The following is an 18,477-nucleotide window of genomic DNA, read 5'->3' as shown; positions in this document are numbered from 1 at the left end:
GTTGTTAAAGAAGAAGGTATTCCGTGGCACTTTTTAAGGATGGCAAGGCAGGCTTTAGGGATGGAGGGGGACGGCCACAGTGGGATCTTGCGGTGGAGGGGGGAGCCAGGGGGCTCCGTCCCCATGCAGCATGAGCTCACGGGAATGGATCGCCAAGGAGCGAGGGGCAACGGGTAGAAGATTGCTGAGGGGAAGCAGCCGGGGGCAGGGGGGCCTGGCCAACGCAAATGTGACAATTCTCTGCTGGAGATGATAAGCCAGGGTGATCGAGCTTCAAACAGAGGAGGAGGAACGTGAGCAGATGTTCAGGGTGGGTGGTTCTGGTGCCGCTGACGGAGCAGAGCATTTGCTAAGGCTGGATTTTGGGAGGAGGTACACAGATGGGCCCAGAGGAAGGTCAAGGATCCTGGCTGAAGTTTGGTCAAGCGAAGAAGCTTCCTAAGTACCACGTACCCTGAGAGGCTCTGGGGAGAGAGTGGTGGAGGGAGGCGTCAGATACTGGGGATTGTTCTCTTTTTGTAGAATTTGGGGAAATACGTAGGACTCCTGTAGCTGTGCTTTATTTGTTTGTTTGTTTGTTTATTTGCAATGGTTTTTTTAATGGGTTATTCTTCGTGTGTATATTTTCCCACCTCCAAGCTCATTAATAAAAAAGGTTCCCCAGGGACTCAGGGACATCGTAAGTATTTCTTCAAAGGTACCAAGTCGTAATTTCAAAACTAAAGACTCTAGGATTATGTTAAAGGCTAAATGCATTTCTACCATTGATATGAATGGCCAGACCGCGCTCCGTAAAAATAAAAGTCGTACCTCTAATGCGGACACCCAGGCTGATGACTAACGCCCCCACTCCCGTCCCGGTCCCCTCCCACGCATCCTCCCCCACCAAACACACATGTAGTCCTTCCAAGGACATGGTGAGAGGGAGAGCTCTAGTTGTGACCTGGAAAGTTTCGGAGAACCGCAGCAGGACAGAGAGGAAAGCCGTAAAAACAGATTTCGCTCAGGAACTATCGCAATAGGGAAAGAGAGGCCTCAGTATAGAACTGGGCTCAATTCCAAATACAACATGGACAAGAGGGGATTTTAGCCAAGGGGCCAGGTGGGGGGCAGTGGACGGAAAATTCCTAAGAGGAAACATCAGGGGAAAGGGGATTGTGGCTGAAGCAGACCTAACGGGATTCTTGCTGAAGGCAGGCCAGGGTGGCCAGAGGGTGGAGGGGCAGGAGGCAATTTGACCAGGTATGGAGGGTGGGCAGATGGGAGGGGAGGGGATTCTGGCTCACCAGGCACAGGAGTCTCAGACAACGGGCTCTTGAGCACAAGGCCCGAGGTTGGGGCCTAACTGGGAAGGCAGCTCCCAGGAGCCCGTGAAGGCTGCTCAGAAAGCTCAGCGGGGCCCCAGTCAGCACGGCCAGCTTACTCTCTTTTCTGAGGACTCTTTGTTTTCCCTCACCACAAACCCATTCCTACCATTTCTTTTATTCCCAGCGGTAGTATACTAGCCTGCTGGGGAAAACCGCACGCCTAGGGGAGTTGCCCCCTTTCTACCCAAAAGTAATGGAGGGAAGGCCCAAAAGATGGCTTGCTGTCGTCCTCCGCTGCACAATTAGGCCACTGACCAGGGCCCGCGTACTTCAGCAGACGCCCACGGCTGCCCCCTCCGTCCCGGCACTTGGGGTGCAGGGTGAGTAGGCTCCAGTGGAAGGGATTCAGCTGTAGCCGCACCATGGCGGGCTCTTCATATGCAGACGCGGAGAGCTCTCCGAGACCCACCAAGGGGGGAAAACTGAAAAACTAGCTGCGGAACAGCATGTTAAAATACACGCGTGCGCACGCGGAAGACATCAGGATGTTTCCGGGAGGTTCTCCCAAGAGCTGGTGGCAGTGTTTGCCTGTGTGGAGGGAACGGGACGTGAGAGCAGGGATGGGAAGGAGGGTGCACTGTTTGATTTTTTTTTTTTTTAATACAAATCTTGTGTGCATTGGAAGTTTTTCAGCATAAAAAGGGATGAAAAGACAGCAGAAACAGTCACTGGCCCTAGGGGAGTGGACACAGGGTTACAAAGGCACAGTCTCAGTGCTCTCTCAGCAGTGTTACTCTGGGCAGGAGGCTGGGGGGGCCAGTCTCTATGCCGTTTGGCCTTTTTCCTTTTTCTCTCGCTAGTTATTTATTGAACTTAATGGGAAAGGTTTCAAGGCATTTTAACCACCTACTTTTACTGAATGAAATAAAAACATCAAAGTAGACATTTATATTGGGGGTAATTTAATGTTTATATGCTGTTTACTTTATAGCCTGGATTTCAAATAATTGCAGGGTCTCTGTGTTTATGGTGCTTTAGAAATAAGACAATTAGCTCTAAAAGCGATTGCTGCCATGGACACCATGCTATCACTTAATTCCTCAGAAATACCTTCTCTGAATTTCTGGTTAATTCAAGATTTCTGGTGTTTTGTTTTTTTAGTATAATTTATTGTCAAGTTAGCTAACGTACAGAGTATACAGTGTGCTCTTGGCTTCGGAAGTAGCTTCCCATGATTCATCGCTTCCATCCAACACCCAGTGCTCATCCCAACAAGTGCCCTCTTCAATGCCCGTCACCCATTTTCCCCGCCCCCCCATCAACCCTCAGATTGTTCTCTGTATTTCAGTCTCTTATGGGTTTGCCTCCCTCTCTGTTTGAAACTGCTTTTCCCCTTCCCTTCCCCCATGGTCTTCTGTTAAGTTTCTCAGATTCCTCTCAAATACAGAATGATCGCTTTATAAGTTCCTTAGACCATCATGAAGTGCAAGCGTGTTTTAAAAGTTTAAAAATAATATTAGGTCGGTGTTTTAATGTTGTCTTTCAAAAAATGACAAATACTTTAGAGAAAATATATTTTAAACTGAATTCCTTCAAATAACCAATCTGTATAAAGGTTCCTAGGAGACTATACGGTTCACTGTACCTGTTCAGTACATTTAGGTATTATTTTGTGATCAACCTCTCACCTAAATCTACTCCAAAATTACTATCGTTGCCACTAAAACATATAAAATCTAGGGGTGCCTGGGTGGCTCAGTCGGTTGAGCGGCCGACTTCAGCTCAGGTCATGATCTTGCAGTCCATGAGTTTGAGCCCCGCGTCGGGCCTGTGCTGACAGCTTAGAGCCTGGAGCCTGTTTCAGATTCTGTGTCTTCCTCTCTCTCTGACCCTCCCCCGTTCATGCTCTGTCTTGCTCTGTCTCAAAAATAAATAAACGTTAAAAAAAAATTTTTTTTAAACATATAAAATCTAAGCAGAACTAGTAAATTAATATCCAGACAATGAAGGCAAAATCATGATGCATTAGGAGCCTGGCTTTGTTGGTTTTTTCTATATGTAATTTGGTCCAATATAGAATGGACTAGAAAGGTACACCTGGCTGGGTCAGTCCCTGGGGCACGCAACTCTTGATGTTGGGTTCATCAGTTCAAGCCCCACACTGCGTAGAGATTACTTAAAAAATAAAATCTTGGGGCGCCCGGGTGGCTCAGTCGGTTGAGCGGCCGACTTTGGCTCAGGTCACGTTCTCGCGGTCTGTGAGTTCGAGCCCCGTGTCGGGCTCTGTGCCGACAGCTCAGAGCCTGGAGCCTGCTTGGGATTCTGCGTCTCCCTCTCTCTCTGCCCCTCCCCCATTCATGTTCTGTCTCTGTCTCAGAAATAAATAAGCATTAAAAAAAAATTTTTTTAAATAAAATCTTTAGAATGGACCAAAAAAAAAAGCTTCACGAAATCCTCATTCTATGAAGTATAACGACATGTAAAGGACACACAATGGTATATGGCAGAAACACGGGGTCAAAACGGTTCCCGTGTACCATATAAACTCTGGAATCCAGTCAGGACTCAAAAGTATTTGTTGTTTTTCAAAAGAGATGAGACCCATCAAAACACCTACTTGTAGTTCTTTCAAGTTGGCGTCCACTTGGCTGTCTGTCTAGTTCGTTTCTCAGGATGGAGAGAGGAAGTGAACTGCTGGAGGCAGAGATTCTCAGCAGGAGCAAGAATGATAGTTCACTGCCGGGGGGGGGGGGGATTAAAACTTAAAACTGCAAACTGCCCACCCAGCGCACGCACTTGACCCAGGCAGGTGCGGCTAAATTGTGTTCCACGTACCATTGTTAAAAGATGGATAATTCCGTTTTAGACCTATTTTATTCAACGAAAATAATTTAGGTGGGAAGTAGTCTTTCTGGTAACCCGGCAAAACACTGGAGCCTGAAGGTCCCCAGTGGGGCTTTTTCATACTTGAATCAGAACAGTTGGTTTGTTGGGCCGTAGAGAATCTAAAAGGGTATCATTTATCTGGTGAGCGCTCACTCTGTGCTCAATTTATAATTTACAGCTTGTCTATGTTTTTTTCCCTTTTATTCCTCAAAACAGCCCTGGAGGGCAGGCGAGTACTGACCCCCTCTCGCAGATGTAGCGACTGAGGATCAGAGTTCCCCAAATAGCTTAGCTGACGAGTGGCAGCGTTGGCCTTCAAGCTCATGTGTCTTTGGCTCCATTGTCAGACACACTTTTTCTTCCATATCAGCCTCGCTGGAAAAACGGCATTTCATGTATTCCCAGCTAAGACACCTTCTTGTCTTTCTCATTTCTCTTTCCCTTTGTTTTGCCTCTTCTGCCCTCTTCCTTTTTCCTTTCTTTCTTTGTTGGGTTGTAACTTGTATATGAGGCCCTTCCAGTCCCAGCCGCCTGGATCAAAGTGTGATTTTGAAACTTGGCTCTTGCGTGAACCTTTGACATGGCGGTGCCGAACCTGTGGACAGCGAGGTCCCCACGCCCCTACCCAAATGTCACACCTACCACCGTTTGATCCCGGAAGATTGTGACGGGGCGGCTCCCATCTACACTGAAAGAGAGCCTTGGGATGCACTCGGCTCTCTCGGCAACTAACGTACTCGGCAAAAACCCACTTCTGCCCCCGTGCAGAAGCACAGCGCCCACGTACAAAGCACCAAAACCAGCAGGGACCTCCCTGCAAAGACCTAGTGTACCCCCCAAGAAATTCTTTTTGAATACATATCTTTGTTGTTTTCCTGGTTGCCAGAGTCATAGATGTGTTTTGCCAAAGAGTAAATTATCAGAGAATTATGAAAATTCAAAACCCCTCATAATTTCACTATCCCCCTCTCCCCCCCGCCAAAGATAATCTCTAGTGAATCCATTCTTCAAGTCAGATTTTTTTTTTCCTTCTGTCTGTGCCTTGGTTTAGGACACTAAGGATTAAGAAGGTTGTTGACCTTCTGCTTTCTTGGTCCCCTACCCTTTGTTGTGCATGTTCATGGCTCACATTTGAAAGCCGGGCTGAGTAACTGAAATGAGGAAGGAACGTACTGCTCCTCTAAGACATGAACGAGTTTATTAGCCAAAAATATTCTGAATATTTTGTTCAGTAGCTTATTGAGTACAGGGACACTACCCTTTGTGTTTGTTTTGATTTCGTTTTTGACCGATAAATACCGCTTAGCTGACTGTGCGTGTAACTACAGATCAAGGATTTTAGGCATGTAAGTTTTATAGGCAAATGGGCATTTTGAATGAGCGGGGATTTGCATTCTGCATCCAGAGTTTTCAGGGGAGGGGGCCAAGAGATATTGGTGAGGCTCTTCTCTGCTGCATTGAGCTGTGTTTGTGGGCTTGCTCGGTATGCTCTCCAGACGGAGAGAGAACGTGCCCGACAGATTCCACAGTGTCGTGGTGTGGAATCTGATTCCGGAATTCAACTGGGTAGGTTCAAATCCTGCTTCTAACATTAGCTATGTCACCTGGGTTCAGGTACATACCTTCTGGGAAGCTCCCTACCCCCATTCATGAAATGGGAATAATGATGGTGGTTCCCTCATCGGGAAGAAGTACGAATTCATGAGATAATGTGCACAGAGTAACCCAATCGATGTTATTATTATTAACCAACTCAATGTCACTGAGTATAATAATTACACTAATTATTAATGCTTTTGTAAGAGATGGACACGTACTTCTCATTCTGTGTTATAACTTATTTTTAAAGCGATCGTGAACACGTGTCTACACCATTCTTCGTGTTGTTGCATCGTATTTGCATTACACGGCAGGCTATGATTTATTTGGTTCTGGACCTTGTGGAAATGAACCATGTGTGCTGCTCATCCTTGGACCTTTAGTGTCACACGGTTGAATCCAAACAAGAATTCCGTATTCTTCTAAGAAATAGGGAGGAACCTTCCTACTATCACACAACCATAAACGGCTGAACATTTCAAGGTGCCCTCTCCTGGGTAGACCTTCCAGATCGTCAGCTTAGGAAATTTCTTACCCGGTTAGCCTCGGTTTGAAAATATCACTGTTGTCGTATGGAAACCAGTTTGACAATAAATTTCATAGTAAAAGATAAATAAATAAATGAATAAAAGTGGAAAAAAAAAAAAAAGAAACTATCACCGTTGCTATCAGAGTCCGTATTTCCTGCCCTGATAAGTGAGTAAGCGTCTGAGCTTTTCTCTGACTTCAGTTTCTGAACATGCACATGACTGGCTTAATTGGAGGAGAAGAAGAAAGGGCCATAATTCTGCCATAAACTGGCCATAATGCAGCAGCGGGGGGTCCCGGAGGACCTTTCTTATGCAGATGCTCGTGGCTTCTTGAATAAAGTGGATGACTAAGAATACTTAATGCAGTAAGAGAGATGATTAGCAGCGGGAGACACATTTGAACTTGCCGGAAGAGCTGCCTTTGTGTCCAGGAAAACCCACTGCGTAGTTATGAGACCAGCTCTTCCTTTTATCCCCGCTGTCTTTTTCGTCTTCTTCACGCTTGCGACGTCTGAGTAACGTTCTGGTGCTTGTGAATCCCTGCAGGAATGTGGCTTTGGCTACGGGGAGGATGCCCGGTGCCTGACATGCCGGCCGCACCGGTTCAAGGAGGACTGGGGCTTTCAGAAATGCAAGCCGTGCCTGGAGTGCGCGGTGGTGAACCGCTTCCAGAAGGCCAACTGCTCTGTCACCAGTGACGCCGTCTGCGGGGACTGCTTGCCAGGGTAGGTTGCACGATTTCTTTGCCTCATAATTATTGGCTTAAGTTTTTTAAGGTTTTTTTTAACGTTTGTTTATTTTTGAGAGAGAGAGAGAGAGTGCAAGCACAAGCAGGAGAGGTGCAGAGAGGAGGTGGGGGGGGGGGGCACAGAGGATCCGAAACGGGCTCTGAGCTGTCAGCACAGAGCCCGACGCAGGGCTCGAACTCATGAACCATGAGATCATGCCCTGAGCGGAAGTCAGACGCTTACCCCGACTGAGCCACCCAGGCCTCCCTGGATTATTTTTAAGCGGGCTTTTCCCTGGTTCCCTCCCAAGTGTGAACCCACACTGATGGGAAGCGGAACACATTTGTCGCATGGTCGTGACTCCATCCTTGCCCGCTGTGCACTGTGGCAGGCGCTGGTTATAAATAAAGTGAATAAGCACACTAACAAAGGATTAGCGTCGCGAGACCCTAAAGCGTTCCCTATAAATCGATGAAAAAGAAAATGTGGACAAGTGGACAAACGAACGGACGGGCAGTTCACAAAAGAGGAAACACGCGTGGCCTGTGATCAGATGGCGATGCTCATCCTCGTTCGTGATCAGAGAGATGCGAATCACAGGTGTTCGCTCATTTCCGCGGGTTTTTGTGAAGCGGCTTTGGGAGAAGCGAGGCGTTGCTGAGGTACAGAGGCCGAGCGCCCTACCTGCGTGAAGCTTGTGTCCTAATAAGGGATTTAGAAAGGGCCAAACAAGTAAATAACACAGAAGTGAGTTCTGTTGTAGGAGAGGAACCTGGAGCGGGTGAGGCGAACCAGGCGTGCCCGGGGTGGGTGATCAGGGCAGGGGGCTCTGAGCAAGACTTGGAGCAGCTGTGTTGGGGAGGGGCACCGCTGCGGACACGGGATGCGGAGACGGGCCCTGTCGTGGACATGACCCTGGAGTTCGGGCCCCCGAGGAGTCTAGGCTCAAGGTCGCTGCAGAGGCGCGGCTCTCGCTGGACGTAGCGAGAGCACGCCCACAGGTCACCGAAAGGCACCGTGGCTCTTGCTGAGGTCAGAGGGGAAGACAGACCTGTGGGCCTGAAGGGCAGAAACAGGGTAGGAAAGAGCCTTACGGGCTACGTGTGATGCTACACGGTGATTTAGCACCTGAACTGGTGCAAATTGTAATTGTGTAACACCGGAAACACGGGCAGTGGAAGGATGACCAGCTCGTGGCCTCCACCCAAATGAAAATCTTTTGTGCTCCAAAGGATATCATCAAGAAAACGAAAAGACAACCCGCAGAATTAGAGAAACTATTTGTAAATCATATAGGTGATTAGGGACTGTCTCATCTAGAATACGTAAAGAACTCTTACAACTCAGTCATGAAAAGACCAATAACCCAATTAAAATATGGGTGAAGGATCTGAATAGACATTTCTCCAAAGAAGACATTCAGGCAGCCAGTAAGCACATGAAAAGATGCTCAATGTCCGGGAAATGCAAATTAAAACCACATACTTCAAGCCCGCTAGAATGGCTGCGACCAAAAAGACAGACAATGACAAGTGTTGGTGAGAAGAAACCGGAACGGTCATCCACACCCGTCCTTTCTCGATAGAGACAGAAATTCAATTAGTGGTTTCCTGGGGCTGGTGGCTGGGGAGCGTGGGGAAGAGTGAGGGGTGACCACTCAAGGGTACAGGCTTTCTTTTTTTGGTGTGATGAAAATGTCTAACACTGATCATTCCGATGGTTGCATGCCTCTGTGAGTACACTCAAGACCATTTACTTGTGTACTTCACGTGGGTGGATTATAAGGTATGTGAATCAGGTATCAGTAAATCTGCCACTGAAAAAAAAGGAATGGTCTATAATCTCAGACGATGCTGATACCTATGAATATCATCAGCCGGAGTTCTGACCTTCTGCAAATCTGATCGAGGAACACAAAGCCAACGTCTGACGCGTCTCCGTTGTTCCTCTTCTATGAGTCTGATAAAAGCACGTGGGTGCCCTTCATCTTTGGGGCAGGGAGAAGAGGTCCTGAGGAGATTCAGGGGGCAGCAGGAGTGCGGAAAAGCACAGGACCCAGGGTCTCGGTTTTTACAAAGAAGGAGCCCACAGGGATATGCTGTAGAGTCTGAGACAGGACGCACTCTCCCCAGGACCTCCCACCAGAAGTGCTTCCTCATGCTTAACCTCATTCGTTGTCACCTGAACCCACTGGCTTAGCTTCTGTAATGTTTGCTCATTCTTTAAGCAAATGCTTAGATGTGGGAAAGTCAGATTCAAGGGAGTAGACATTTGAATGATGTTTCATAGTTTATTTATATGATTAGTTTAAAATTACATCCTTTCTAAGCCAGCATGAGGCAGGCAATAATTATATAGTGACTTTAACCCAGGCTTTCCAGAGTGTTTTAAAGTGCTCACCCAGGTTGACTCTATTTGTGTGAAGAAGGTTAAACAGTTGGAACCCGTTTTATAGATAGGAAAACTGAGGCAGAAAGAAAATAAGCAAATTGCATATTGCTCTCAGAAAAATGATGCCGGGGCGCCTGGGTGGCTCAGTCGGTTGAGCGTCCGACTTTGGCTCAGGTCATGATCTCGCAGTTCGTGGGTTCGGGCCCCGCGTCGGGCTCTGGACTGACAGCTCGGAGCCTGGAGGCTGCTTGGGATTCTGTGTCTCCCTCTCTCTCTGCCCCTCCCCCACTCACACTCTCCTTCAAAAATAAACATTAAACAAAATTTTTTTAAGAAAAGGAATAAAAAGCAATAATTAAAAAAAAAAAAAAAAAAGAGTCCTCTGTGATCCTAAGGCTCAGCCCCAATAGGACAGCAGCTGCCTTTTCCCCACAAGCAGTACAGCGTGGAAATAGTGTGTCCCCTGTGCCTCGGTGTGAGTGATTGGAGCCTCAGTGTCCTTGTTCCCAAATGTGTCCAACGACTTCAGGCCGGTTCCTTAATTTCTCTGACACCTGTTCTTCTCACCCGTACGTTATCATCTGATAATACCGACCTGCAGAATCGCTGGAAGGATCGAGGATACAATGCATGTAAAGCGCCCAGCAGAGTGCCTGGCTCCTAGTAAGCACTAAATACATACTTGACATCCTCACCAATTAGTGTTACTAGAAGCCAGTGAAAGCTTTATTTACATGACTGCTTCTTTTTTGGTTTTTTTGTGAGGTGTTTTTAGAGTGTGGCCAGTGGGCCTGCAGCCACCTTCTCTGTCTCCCGTGTTCCCATCCCTTCTCTGCCAAGGGGACATGGGCCCCCGCCTGGAAGGATAACCCAGCCCCTGCCAGTTCTTTGCTGCTTCTCGTGACGACGATAGCTGACGTTTATTGAGCATTTATGATGAGTTGAGCACTGTATGCAGGTTAGCTTATTTAATCATCAAAACCACTCCGTAAACCCAGGGATTAATATCAAACCCCCTTTACCAAGGGAAAATTGATCCTTGGAGGGGATAAATGACACGCCCAAGGTCACCCCACTTGTCATGCTACTGCTGAGCCCCTATGCCTAACCACATGTCTGGTGTCACAGGGAGCCCTCCCCTGGAGCCTCTGTGACTGAGGCTAACCATGCGGCCTGCCACAGCCCTTCTGTGCCCCACCCCCAGTACACCCTGGTGCCCCGCCAGCCTCCTTGCTCCTGGAAGCTGCCTGAATTGCCTTGGCAGGCTCTCTCATCTTGACATTGGGCCCCCCTTGCCCATTCTCAGAGTATGGGCGGAGTATCCAGCGTGAGATCACTAACCACCGTACTGTTCTTGGCCCTGACCCTGATGGTTCATCTCCTCGTAGGTGTTTGTTCACTTTCAAGGGGCCCTTGCTGTCAGTTGCTAAGGAACATAAACAGTAGGCTGTCCATCGGTATGAAGCTGGGTGCCGTTAAGAGAATGGGAGAGAACAGAGTGGTCATCCAGTACATAGAACATCCACTGCAGAACGTTTGACCGTGGCCTGACTGTAATACACAGGACATGGTGACTGCCTTCCGGGCTGTATTGAGCGAGCTCAGTATAAAACGAGAGCTGGACTGTGGTATGTCGTTTTCCCTGCAGAAATGTTTTCATTCATTGAACAGTTGATGGTTTACAACCAGGTTTTCTTAAAATGGCCCTTTTCAAACATGGCGTTCGTCAGGCAAACTGGTGTTATTTGGATTGAGTTCAATTAAAAATTCTTTTCAAATTCAGTGTTGGAGACAGTTTTGGGTCTAAAAGATGCATTTACTGTGATTAGGTAAAATCCAGCATAATTTCCTTTTTCTGTGTGCATTAGCCATGTGAACGCCCAGAGTAAAATTCAAAGTTCACCTATAGATGCCAGTTTAGCCAAACACCTGTATATGTCCTGATCCCTTTTATTTCATTTTATTTTTTAAATTTTTTATATGTTTTTAATTTGTTTTTGAGACAGAGACAGAGCATGAGCAGGGGAGGGGCAGAGAGAGAGGGAGACACAGAATCGGAAGCAGGCTCCAGGTTCTGAGCGGTCAGCACAGAGCCCGACGCGGGGCTTGAACTCATGTACCACGAGATCGTGACCCGAGCCGAAGTCGGACGCTCAACCGACTGAGCCACCCAGGCGCCCCTCATTTTATTTTTTAAAATTTGTGTCCTTTCTCACTTGGTCAGAAAGCAGAGTTACCAATGTTTCTGTGTCCCTAAAACCATGGCAGTCTAAGCAAGAGAAGGTAAGATAGTTTTTAAAGATTGATACGTTTCTTTATCCACTTAATATTTTCAGTTACATATTTTTTAAAGATTTTTATTTTGATTAAATGCTTATTTATTTTGAGAGAGAGAGAGAGGAAGAGAGAGAATCCTAAGCAGGCTTCACGCTGTCAGCACAGAACCCACGTCGGGGCTCAGACTTACAAACCATGAGATCATGACCTCGGCCGAAATCAAGAGTCGGACGCTCAACTGACTGAGCCACCCAGGTGCCCCTTCGTTTACATAGGAAAACTCTAATTTCTATACCTTCATCTTCAAATTGGAGGATAATTTTGAGGCAACTTTTCTAACAATTAAAAGCACAATGTCTGTGATGGCAAGTACATAACTGGTAGTTTAGTAACTACTCGTTTTTAGAATTCTGAATTAATCTTGCTTTGTACTAAACAGAAAAAAAGGAGAGTCGGTGGATGGTTTTAAACATTTTGTTCCATTTTTTTTAGTTGAAAAGTTAAATTAGAATTAAAAATTAAGTTTAAAAAACCTTAGATTCTGCCGTTACGCCATTGGAATAAAGAAGCCGGCAGGGCAGGTTCTGAATGCTTTGGTGTAATCTCCGCGCAGCTGCGGATAGCTGCTCTGGGTCACGTCCAAGCATCATCTGTCCGTGGGTGCAGCGGTTACATACGTGGGAGCCTTGTGAATTGGTGTGTCCACTCAACCTCATTTCTAGTCAGCTTTTCAAGCTATTTCTGCTTAGTGTTGAATGGCCATTTAAACATGATGTGACTGGGGCGCCTGGGTGGCTCAGTCTGTTGAGCATCCAGTTTTGGCTCAGGTCACGATCTCACGGTTCGTGAGTTCGAGCCCCACGTCGGGCTCTGTGCCGACGGCTCGGAGCCCGGAGCCTGCTTCGGATTCTGTCTCCCTCTCTCTCTGCCCCTCCCCTGCTCACGCTCTCTCTCTCTCCCTCTCAAAAATAAATAAACGTTAAAAAATTAAAAAAAAAAAACCACATGGTGTGATTTGCTCACCTTCTAATTTCGGCCCTCAAACTCATAGTATATTTTCATCAGTATACTTTTGGCAAATATATGTGATTCATTTGTTAGGGAAAGCTCAGACCTCAAAAGCGTTTTGTCGTGAGGAGAGGTCCTTGTTCTAAAAACATTTAATGACATCTGCATTGGAGTCTCCATGCTTTCCATTTCCTTAGCTTTTAAGAAGTTTTAAAATGTGTGTTTCGATATCACAATGGGATGTTGAAAATGTTGGGTGTAACATTTTTTTATTTCACTTTCTGTTCTGCCTATTTACAAAAATGAGTTTTCACATGTAAAACTATTTTAGACTGTGTCGATGTTTACTTGTAATTTGGCAGATTTTCTGGCCGAGAGGATAAATAATGGTAGTCTGCATGTATTACAGGGTTTAGTAAGAAATACATCTGTAATAATGCCGTCTTACATTACGCTACGGTTTTTACCTTACTTCAAAAATTTTTATGCATTTTTGGTTGTGAAAAAAAACATAAGGTTTATCGTCTTAACCATTTTTAAGTGTATAGTTTACTAGTGTTAAGTACATTTACATTGTTTGGAACAGATCTCTAGAACATTTTCATCTTCCCAAACTGAAACTCTATACCCAGTAAACAACAACCTATCTCCCTTTCCTGCTCCCTTCGGCCCCTGGTAATCACTGTTTATATGAATTTGATTACATACCTAATCTGAGTGGAATCATGTAGTATTTCTCCTTTTGTGACTGCTTTGTTTCACTTAACATAACGTCCTTAAGGTTCATCCGCATTCTAGGATGGGACTGGGACAGGATTTCCTTCCTCCCATCCTTTTTTTTTTTTTTTTTTTTTTTTTTAATTAGAGCAGGTCTGTTCTTTTAAAAAAAATTTTTTTAAGTTTATTCATTTGTTTTGAAAGAGATGGAGACAGCATGAGTGGGGACAGGGCAGAGAGAGAGAGGGAGGGACAGAATCCCAAGCGTGCTGCCAGCACAGAGCCTGATGTGGGGCTCGAACTCACGAAACCGTGAGATCAGATCGTGACCTCAGCCGAAACCAAGAGCCAGATGCTTAAATGACTGAGCCGCCCAGGCGCCCCCAGGATTTCCTTCCTTTTCAAGGCTGGATAATATTCCATTATATGTCTACGCCTCATTTTGTTTACCCCTCCATTTGCCCCATGGATATTTGGACATGCACCTTTTGGCTGTTGTGAATAGTGATGCTAGGAATGGAGGTGCAAATATCTCATCTACACCCTGCCTTCCGTTCCCTTGGAATCAACCCAGTAGTGGAATTGCTGGATCATATGGTCGTTGTATGTTTCGTTTTTTGAGGAACCTCCTTATTGATCTCCGTAGCACCATCTCACTTTCCTGCCAACAGTGCGCAGTGCTTCCAATTCCCCTCCGAAGCCTCCCCACACTTGACGGTTTCTGTGTTGCTTTGCTTTGGTTTTTAGCAGCCATCCTGATGGGTGTAAGGTGGTACTTCATTGTGGTTTTGAAGTGCATTTTCCTGATGAGGAGTGATGTTGGCTGTCGGCCGTCTTTCCATGTGCTTATTGGCCATTTGTACACCATCTTGCAGAAATGTCTCTTCAAGTCCTTTGCCCATCGTTTAATCAGGTTATTTGATTTTTGTTGTTGAGTGAATATCCTAGATAGCAACTCCTTACCAAATACAGGATTTGCAAAGATTTTCTCCCCTAGTGCAGGTTCATTTTTCACTCCGTCGATTGTCGATTGTATCCTTGTTTTTTTTTAATCCTGGAAAAGAAGATTATTATTTTATTATCATTTAAAACTTTTTTTTTTGATGTGACCTACTTGGTTTTAACCAGTTTATTGAGGTATAATTGACAATTAAAAAGCTGTACATATTTAATGTATACAACTTGATGAGTTTGGGGATAAGTATACATTGATTGTGTCCTTTGATGCAGAAAATTTCACGTAGCCCAGGGTATCAGTTTTTGCTTTTGTTGCCTATTTCACATATGCCTTTGATTGCATTTTGACGTCACATCCAAGAAATCATTGCCAAATTCAGAGTCATGAGGTTTTTCTCCTGTTTTCTTTTAGGAGTTTTATAGTTTTGGGTCTTATGTTTAGGTTTTTAATTCATTTTGAATTAGTTTTTGTATAGGGTGTTAGATAAGGTTGCAACTTTTGCATGTGGATATCCAGTTTTCCCAGCAACATTTGTTGAAGACCTGTCTCCATTTAGGTGGCCTTGGTACTCTTGTTGAAGATCATTTGACCCTGTATGTGAGAGTTTATTTCTGGGCTGTCTTGTTCCATTGGTCTACATGTCTGTCTTTGTACCAGTATTGATTATTGTAGCTGTAATTGGCTATTATACTGTATTGTATATGGTACACTGTGTTGTGTATTGCACTCTGTTGATTATTATAGCTTTATAATATGTTTCAATATCAGGAAGTGTTACTCCTCCACCTTTGTTCTTTGACTATTGCTTTGTGCATCACAAAATAAATTTTTTAATTAAAACCAGGTGGGAACTCACCATATTACAATATGGATATATTTTCATAGTCAAATGAAAATGGAAGGTTAGGCAAATACTGAATGTACCTTAGCATTTGAGGTAATTTACCTGCTTTTAAAGAAAAATTTGGCAGGGGCACCTGGGTGGCTCAGTCGGTTAAGCGGCAGACTTCGGCTCAGGTCACGATCTCACGGTCCATGAGTTCGAGCCCTGCGTCGGGCTCTGTGCTGATAGCTCAGAGCCTGGAGCCTGTTTCAGATTCTGTGTCTCCCTCTCTCTGACCCTCCCCCGTTCATGCTCTGTCTCTGTCTCAAAAATAAATAAACGTTAAAAAAAAATTTTTTTAAGAAAAATTTTGCTTCAACCATAAATCATACAGATTTGCTACTACAGTATCCAATTTCATAAAATAATTTCATCTGTCTTGCTCTTTATAAACTTGATCTGCAAATTGATTCTCCAAATCACTATTTTGTCATAGAAAAAAATATATTTTGAAATACATTTACAAGTAATCACTGTTTTCTTAAAATTTTCAAATGTTTATTTGTTTTTTGAGAGAAAGAGACAGAGTGTGAGCGAGGGAGGGGCAGAGAGAGAGGGACACAGAATCCGAAGCCGGCTCCAGGCTCTGGGCTGTTGGCACACAGCTGGACACAGAGCTCGAACTCACGGAGTGTGAAGTCATGACCCGAGCCCAAGTTGGCTGCTTAACCGACTGAGCCACCCAGGCACCCCTAAATAATCACTGTTAATATTTGGTATATAATATGCTTCCACATTTTTTCAATGCAAATACGTGTATGTAAATTATTTTAGCTGCTTTGGTAAAAAAAAAAAAAAAAATCTGAAAGGATCTATACCAGAGTGTGTGTTTGTACAAAATAGAATTATGTTATTCACCTTTCTTTTTTTCACCTACTGGTATTTCATGAGTTAAAAAAACTATGTATACTAGATCTGCGTCGTATTCCATTGCCTCGGGACTACCGTGGCTAGTCATTTCGACTGTTACGTACTGAAAGTGTGCCTAACTGGGTTTTTTTCTTTTATAAATAATAACACGATTGCATTGTTGTAAATACCGCGTCACCCACTTGGTTGTTTCTTTAGGAAACATTTCAAAAAAATGAACCTCCTGGTTAAAGGATATATAAACTATTTTATTGGGTTCTGATGGCGTATCGCTGAACTGCCCTTCTACAAGTGGCCTTTATAATGCCACTGGCATCCAGACATGTGCTATTTTGTCTGTACTCACTAGTGTTCTGAGTAAAAATGGTACATTTTCACTGCAATGTGCATTTACTTGATCAGTTTCACAGGGTCTAACATTTCAATGTTAAATTTTTTAACATTTAATTGCATCATGCTTTTTAGTTTTCACTGAAAGTTTTAAATTATGAAATGTTCTTCTTTTTGGGAGTTAATGTTCTTTGCCTGTTTCTATTACAGACTGAAATCACAGACAATGCTATGATTAGGACTATTTTTCAGGGTTCTTTTGCCCGTTAACTATGTTGATGGTGCTTTATTTTTGCTCTTCAGCAGTATTTTGTGTGTGTGTGTGTGTGTGTGTGTGTGTGCACGCGTTTGTGTATGTGTGTGTGGTAAAAGCTATTATCTCTTCCATTCCAGCTCCTGCGTTTCTTGTCATGCCTACAAAAATAACCCCGTATGAAAATTATATAAGTATCTCCCTACATTTTTCCATTGCTTTTATGGTTTGCTTGGCTTTTTGGGGGCTCTGAATTTCGGGTGTTTAAAAACTAGCACTTGATTTACGAGGGGTTTTGTCGTTTAAGTTACAATAGAATTGCAAAAGACCACCGATTTCCTATTCCCTCACCAGCACGACCATCTCAATATAGAGGGGCTGAGTAGAATTTACAATGTCTAGTGGAATTGATATTTCTTAAATGTTCACCGCATCTAAGGATGTGTCTGTCTAAGATACTGCTATGTTTAAGCCTTTGAATTGCTTTTTTAAAAAAGTAGAACTGGTAATTTGTAAATTATCCTGAATCTGTTAGCTGCAACTTGGAGCTTAGAAGGAAGAGCTAATGAGGATTATTTTTCTTTCTCTTCTAGATTTTATAGGAAGACAAAACTCGTCGGTTTTCAAGACATGGAGTGTGTACCTTGCGGGGACCCCCCGCCCCCTTACGAGCCACACTGTGAGTGAACTCCAAAGACTTTTAGAAACCTTTCTACAGTTAGCAAGTGGAGCACAGTCTCCCTCCACGGTGGGGCTTATAATGCGCATTCTTTTGTCAAGCCTCCAGCAGGGTAAAAAGTCCTTTTGTTGTGCGCCCCAGTCAGCCAACTGTGTCCCTTGGTTTGACTCTCAGAGGGAAATACAGACATTTTGCTGCCTCTTGTTTCATTCTAACTCTTATCTTCATTCTGGATATGGAACTCGGGCAACTCCAATTAACTAGGTGATCCAAATCCTAATGCGTAAGGTCTTTGCCTTGGCCCCGCGAATTCCTGTGTTTTCCCTTCTTAGTCCCCAGACACTGTCATGTGGCCACTTCCCTGCCTTCCCAGAGACATTCCTGTCCATGATTCACCACCCTCATTAACATATCATTAAGTTAAATACTGGCTCCTTTAATTCACTCCTTCATTTTTCTCATTTCACAGATAAATAGGAAGAGAAAACCCATTGCATGGCAGAAATACAACTATGAATGAGAAATTTTTGCCTTTTCTTCTCTGTATTAACATGGATCTTTTTCTATCATATTTTCCCCTTTGATATAAAAAATATTCGTTAGCAGTTCTCAGTTTGCATTGATTTTGAATAGGAAGGAGAGTGTCTCCTGGCTTTTCTTAATCCCACATACAGATCTGGCCAGTGGAAACTCACAGGTGATGGGCCAGGAAAGAAATCAGCAGATGGGCTCCCCCCGGGGCGGGCGGGCTCAAGGCTTGTCTTTGCTGAGCAGGGCTCTAGTGGGTTGTGCTTCCGTGTCCAGGAGGGAGAGGGTGGGAGGTGTTGATCCTGTGTATAGGTCGCTCATGCCTTTCTGGGGAGTGTTGGTAATAGAGATGTATATATTTGGGGTCGCTTTGATGTGTTCTTGCTTCTTCTGTGACAAAAGCACCCTCTGAACTAACTGAAAGTGATTGTATTACTGATAAGGCCACATAGTGCTTGTGTTTTCAAGAATGTCATGTAATTTGCAATCCATATTATTATGTCCTTTACCAAAATGCATTACTTTTCTATTCT

The 18,477-nt window shown here is 44.6% G+C and overlaps 1 protein-coding gene across 7 annotated transcripts in view; it reads left to right on the top strand.

Moving 5' to 3' along the window:
- TNFRSF19 (TNF receptor superfamily member 19) overlaps positions 1-18,477 on the top strand; it is a 94,972-nt gene that overhangs the window by 30,230 nt on the left and 46,265 nt on the right. For 6 of the 7 annotated variants that reach the window (XM_058689913.1, XM_058689892.1, XM_058689901.1 and 3 more), the window contains exons 4-5: positions 6,869-7,047; positions 17,331-17,416. In XM_058689913.1, the coding sequence (XP_058545896.1) occupies positions 6,869-7,047; positions 17,331-17,416 (265 nt within the window). The remainder of the gene's footprint in view (positions 1-6,868; positions 7,048-17,330; positions 17,417-18,477) is intronic. The other variant, XM_058689939.1, reaches the window with a different exon arrangement.

The sequence above is a fragment of the Neofelis nebulosa genome, chromosome 1 (assembly GCF_028018385.1).
Source record: "Neofelis nebulosa isolate mNeoNeb1 chromosome 1, mNeoNeb1.pri, whole genome shotgun sequence".
Lineage (NCBI taxonomy): Eukaryota > Metazoa > Chordata > Mammalia > Carnivora > Felidae > Neofelis > Neofelis nebulosa.
This window is presented reverse-complemented; position numbering and strand designations above follow the sequence as displayed.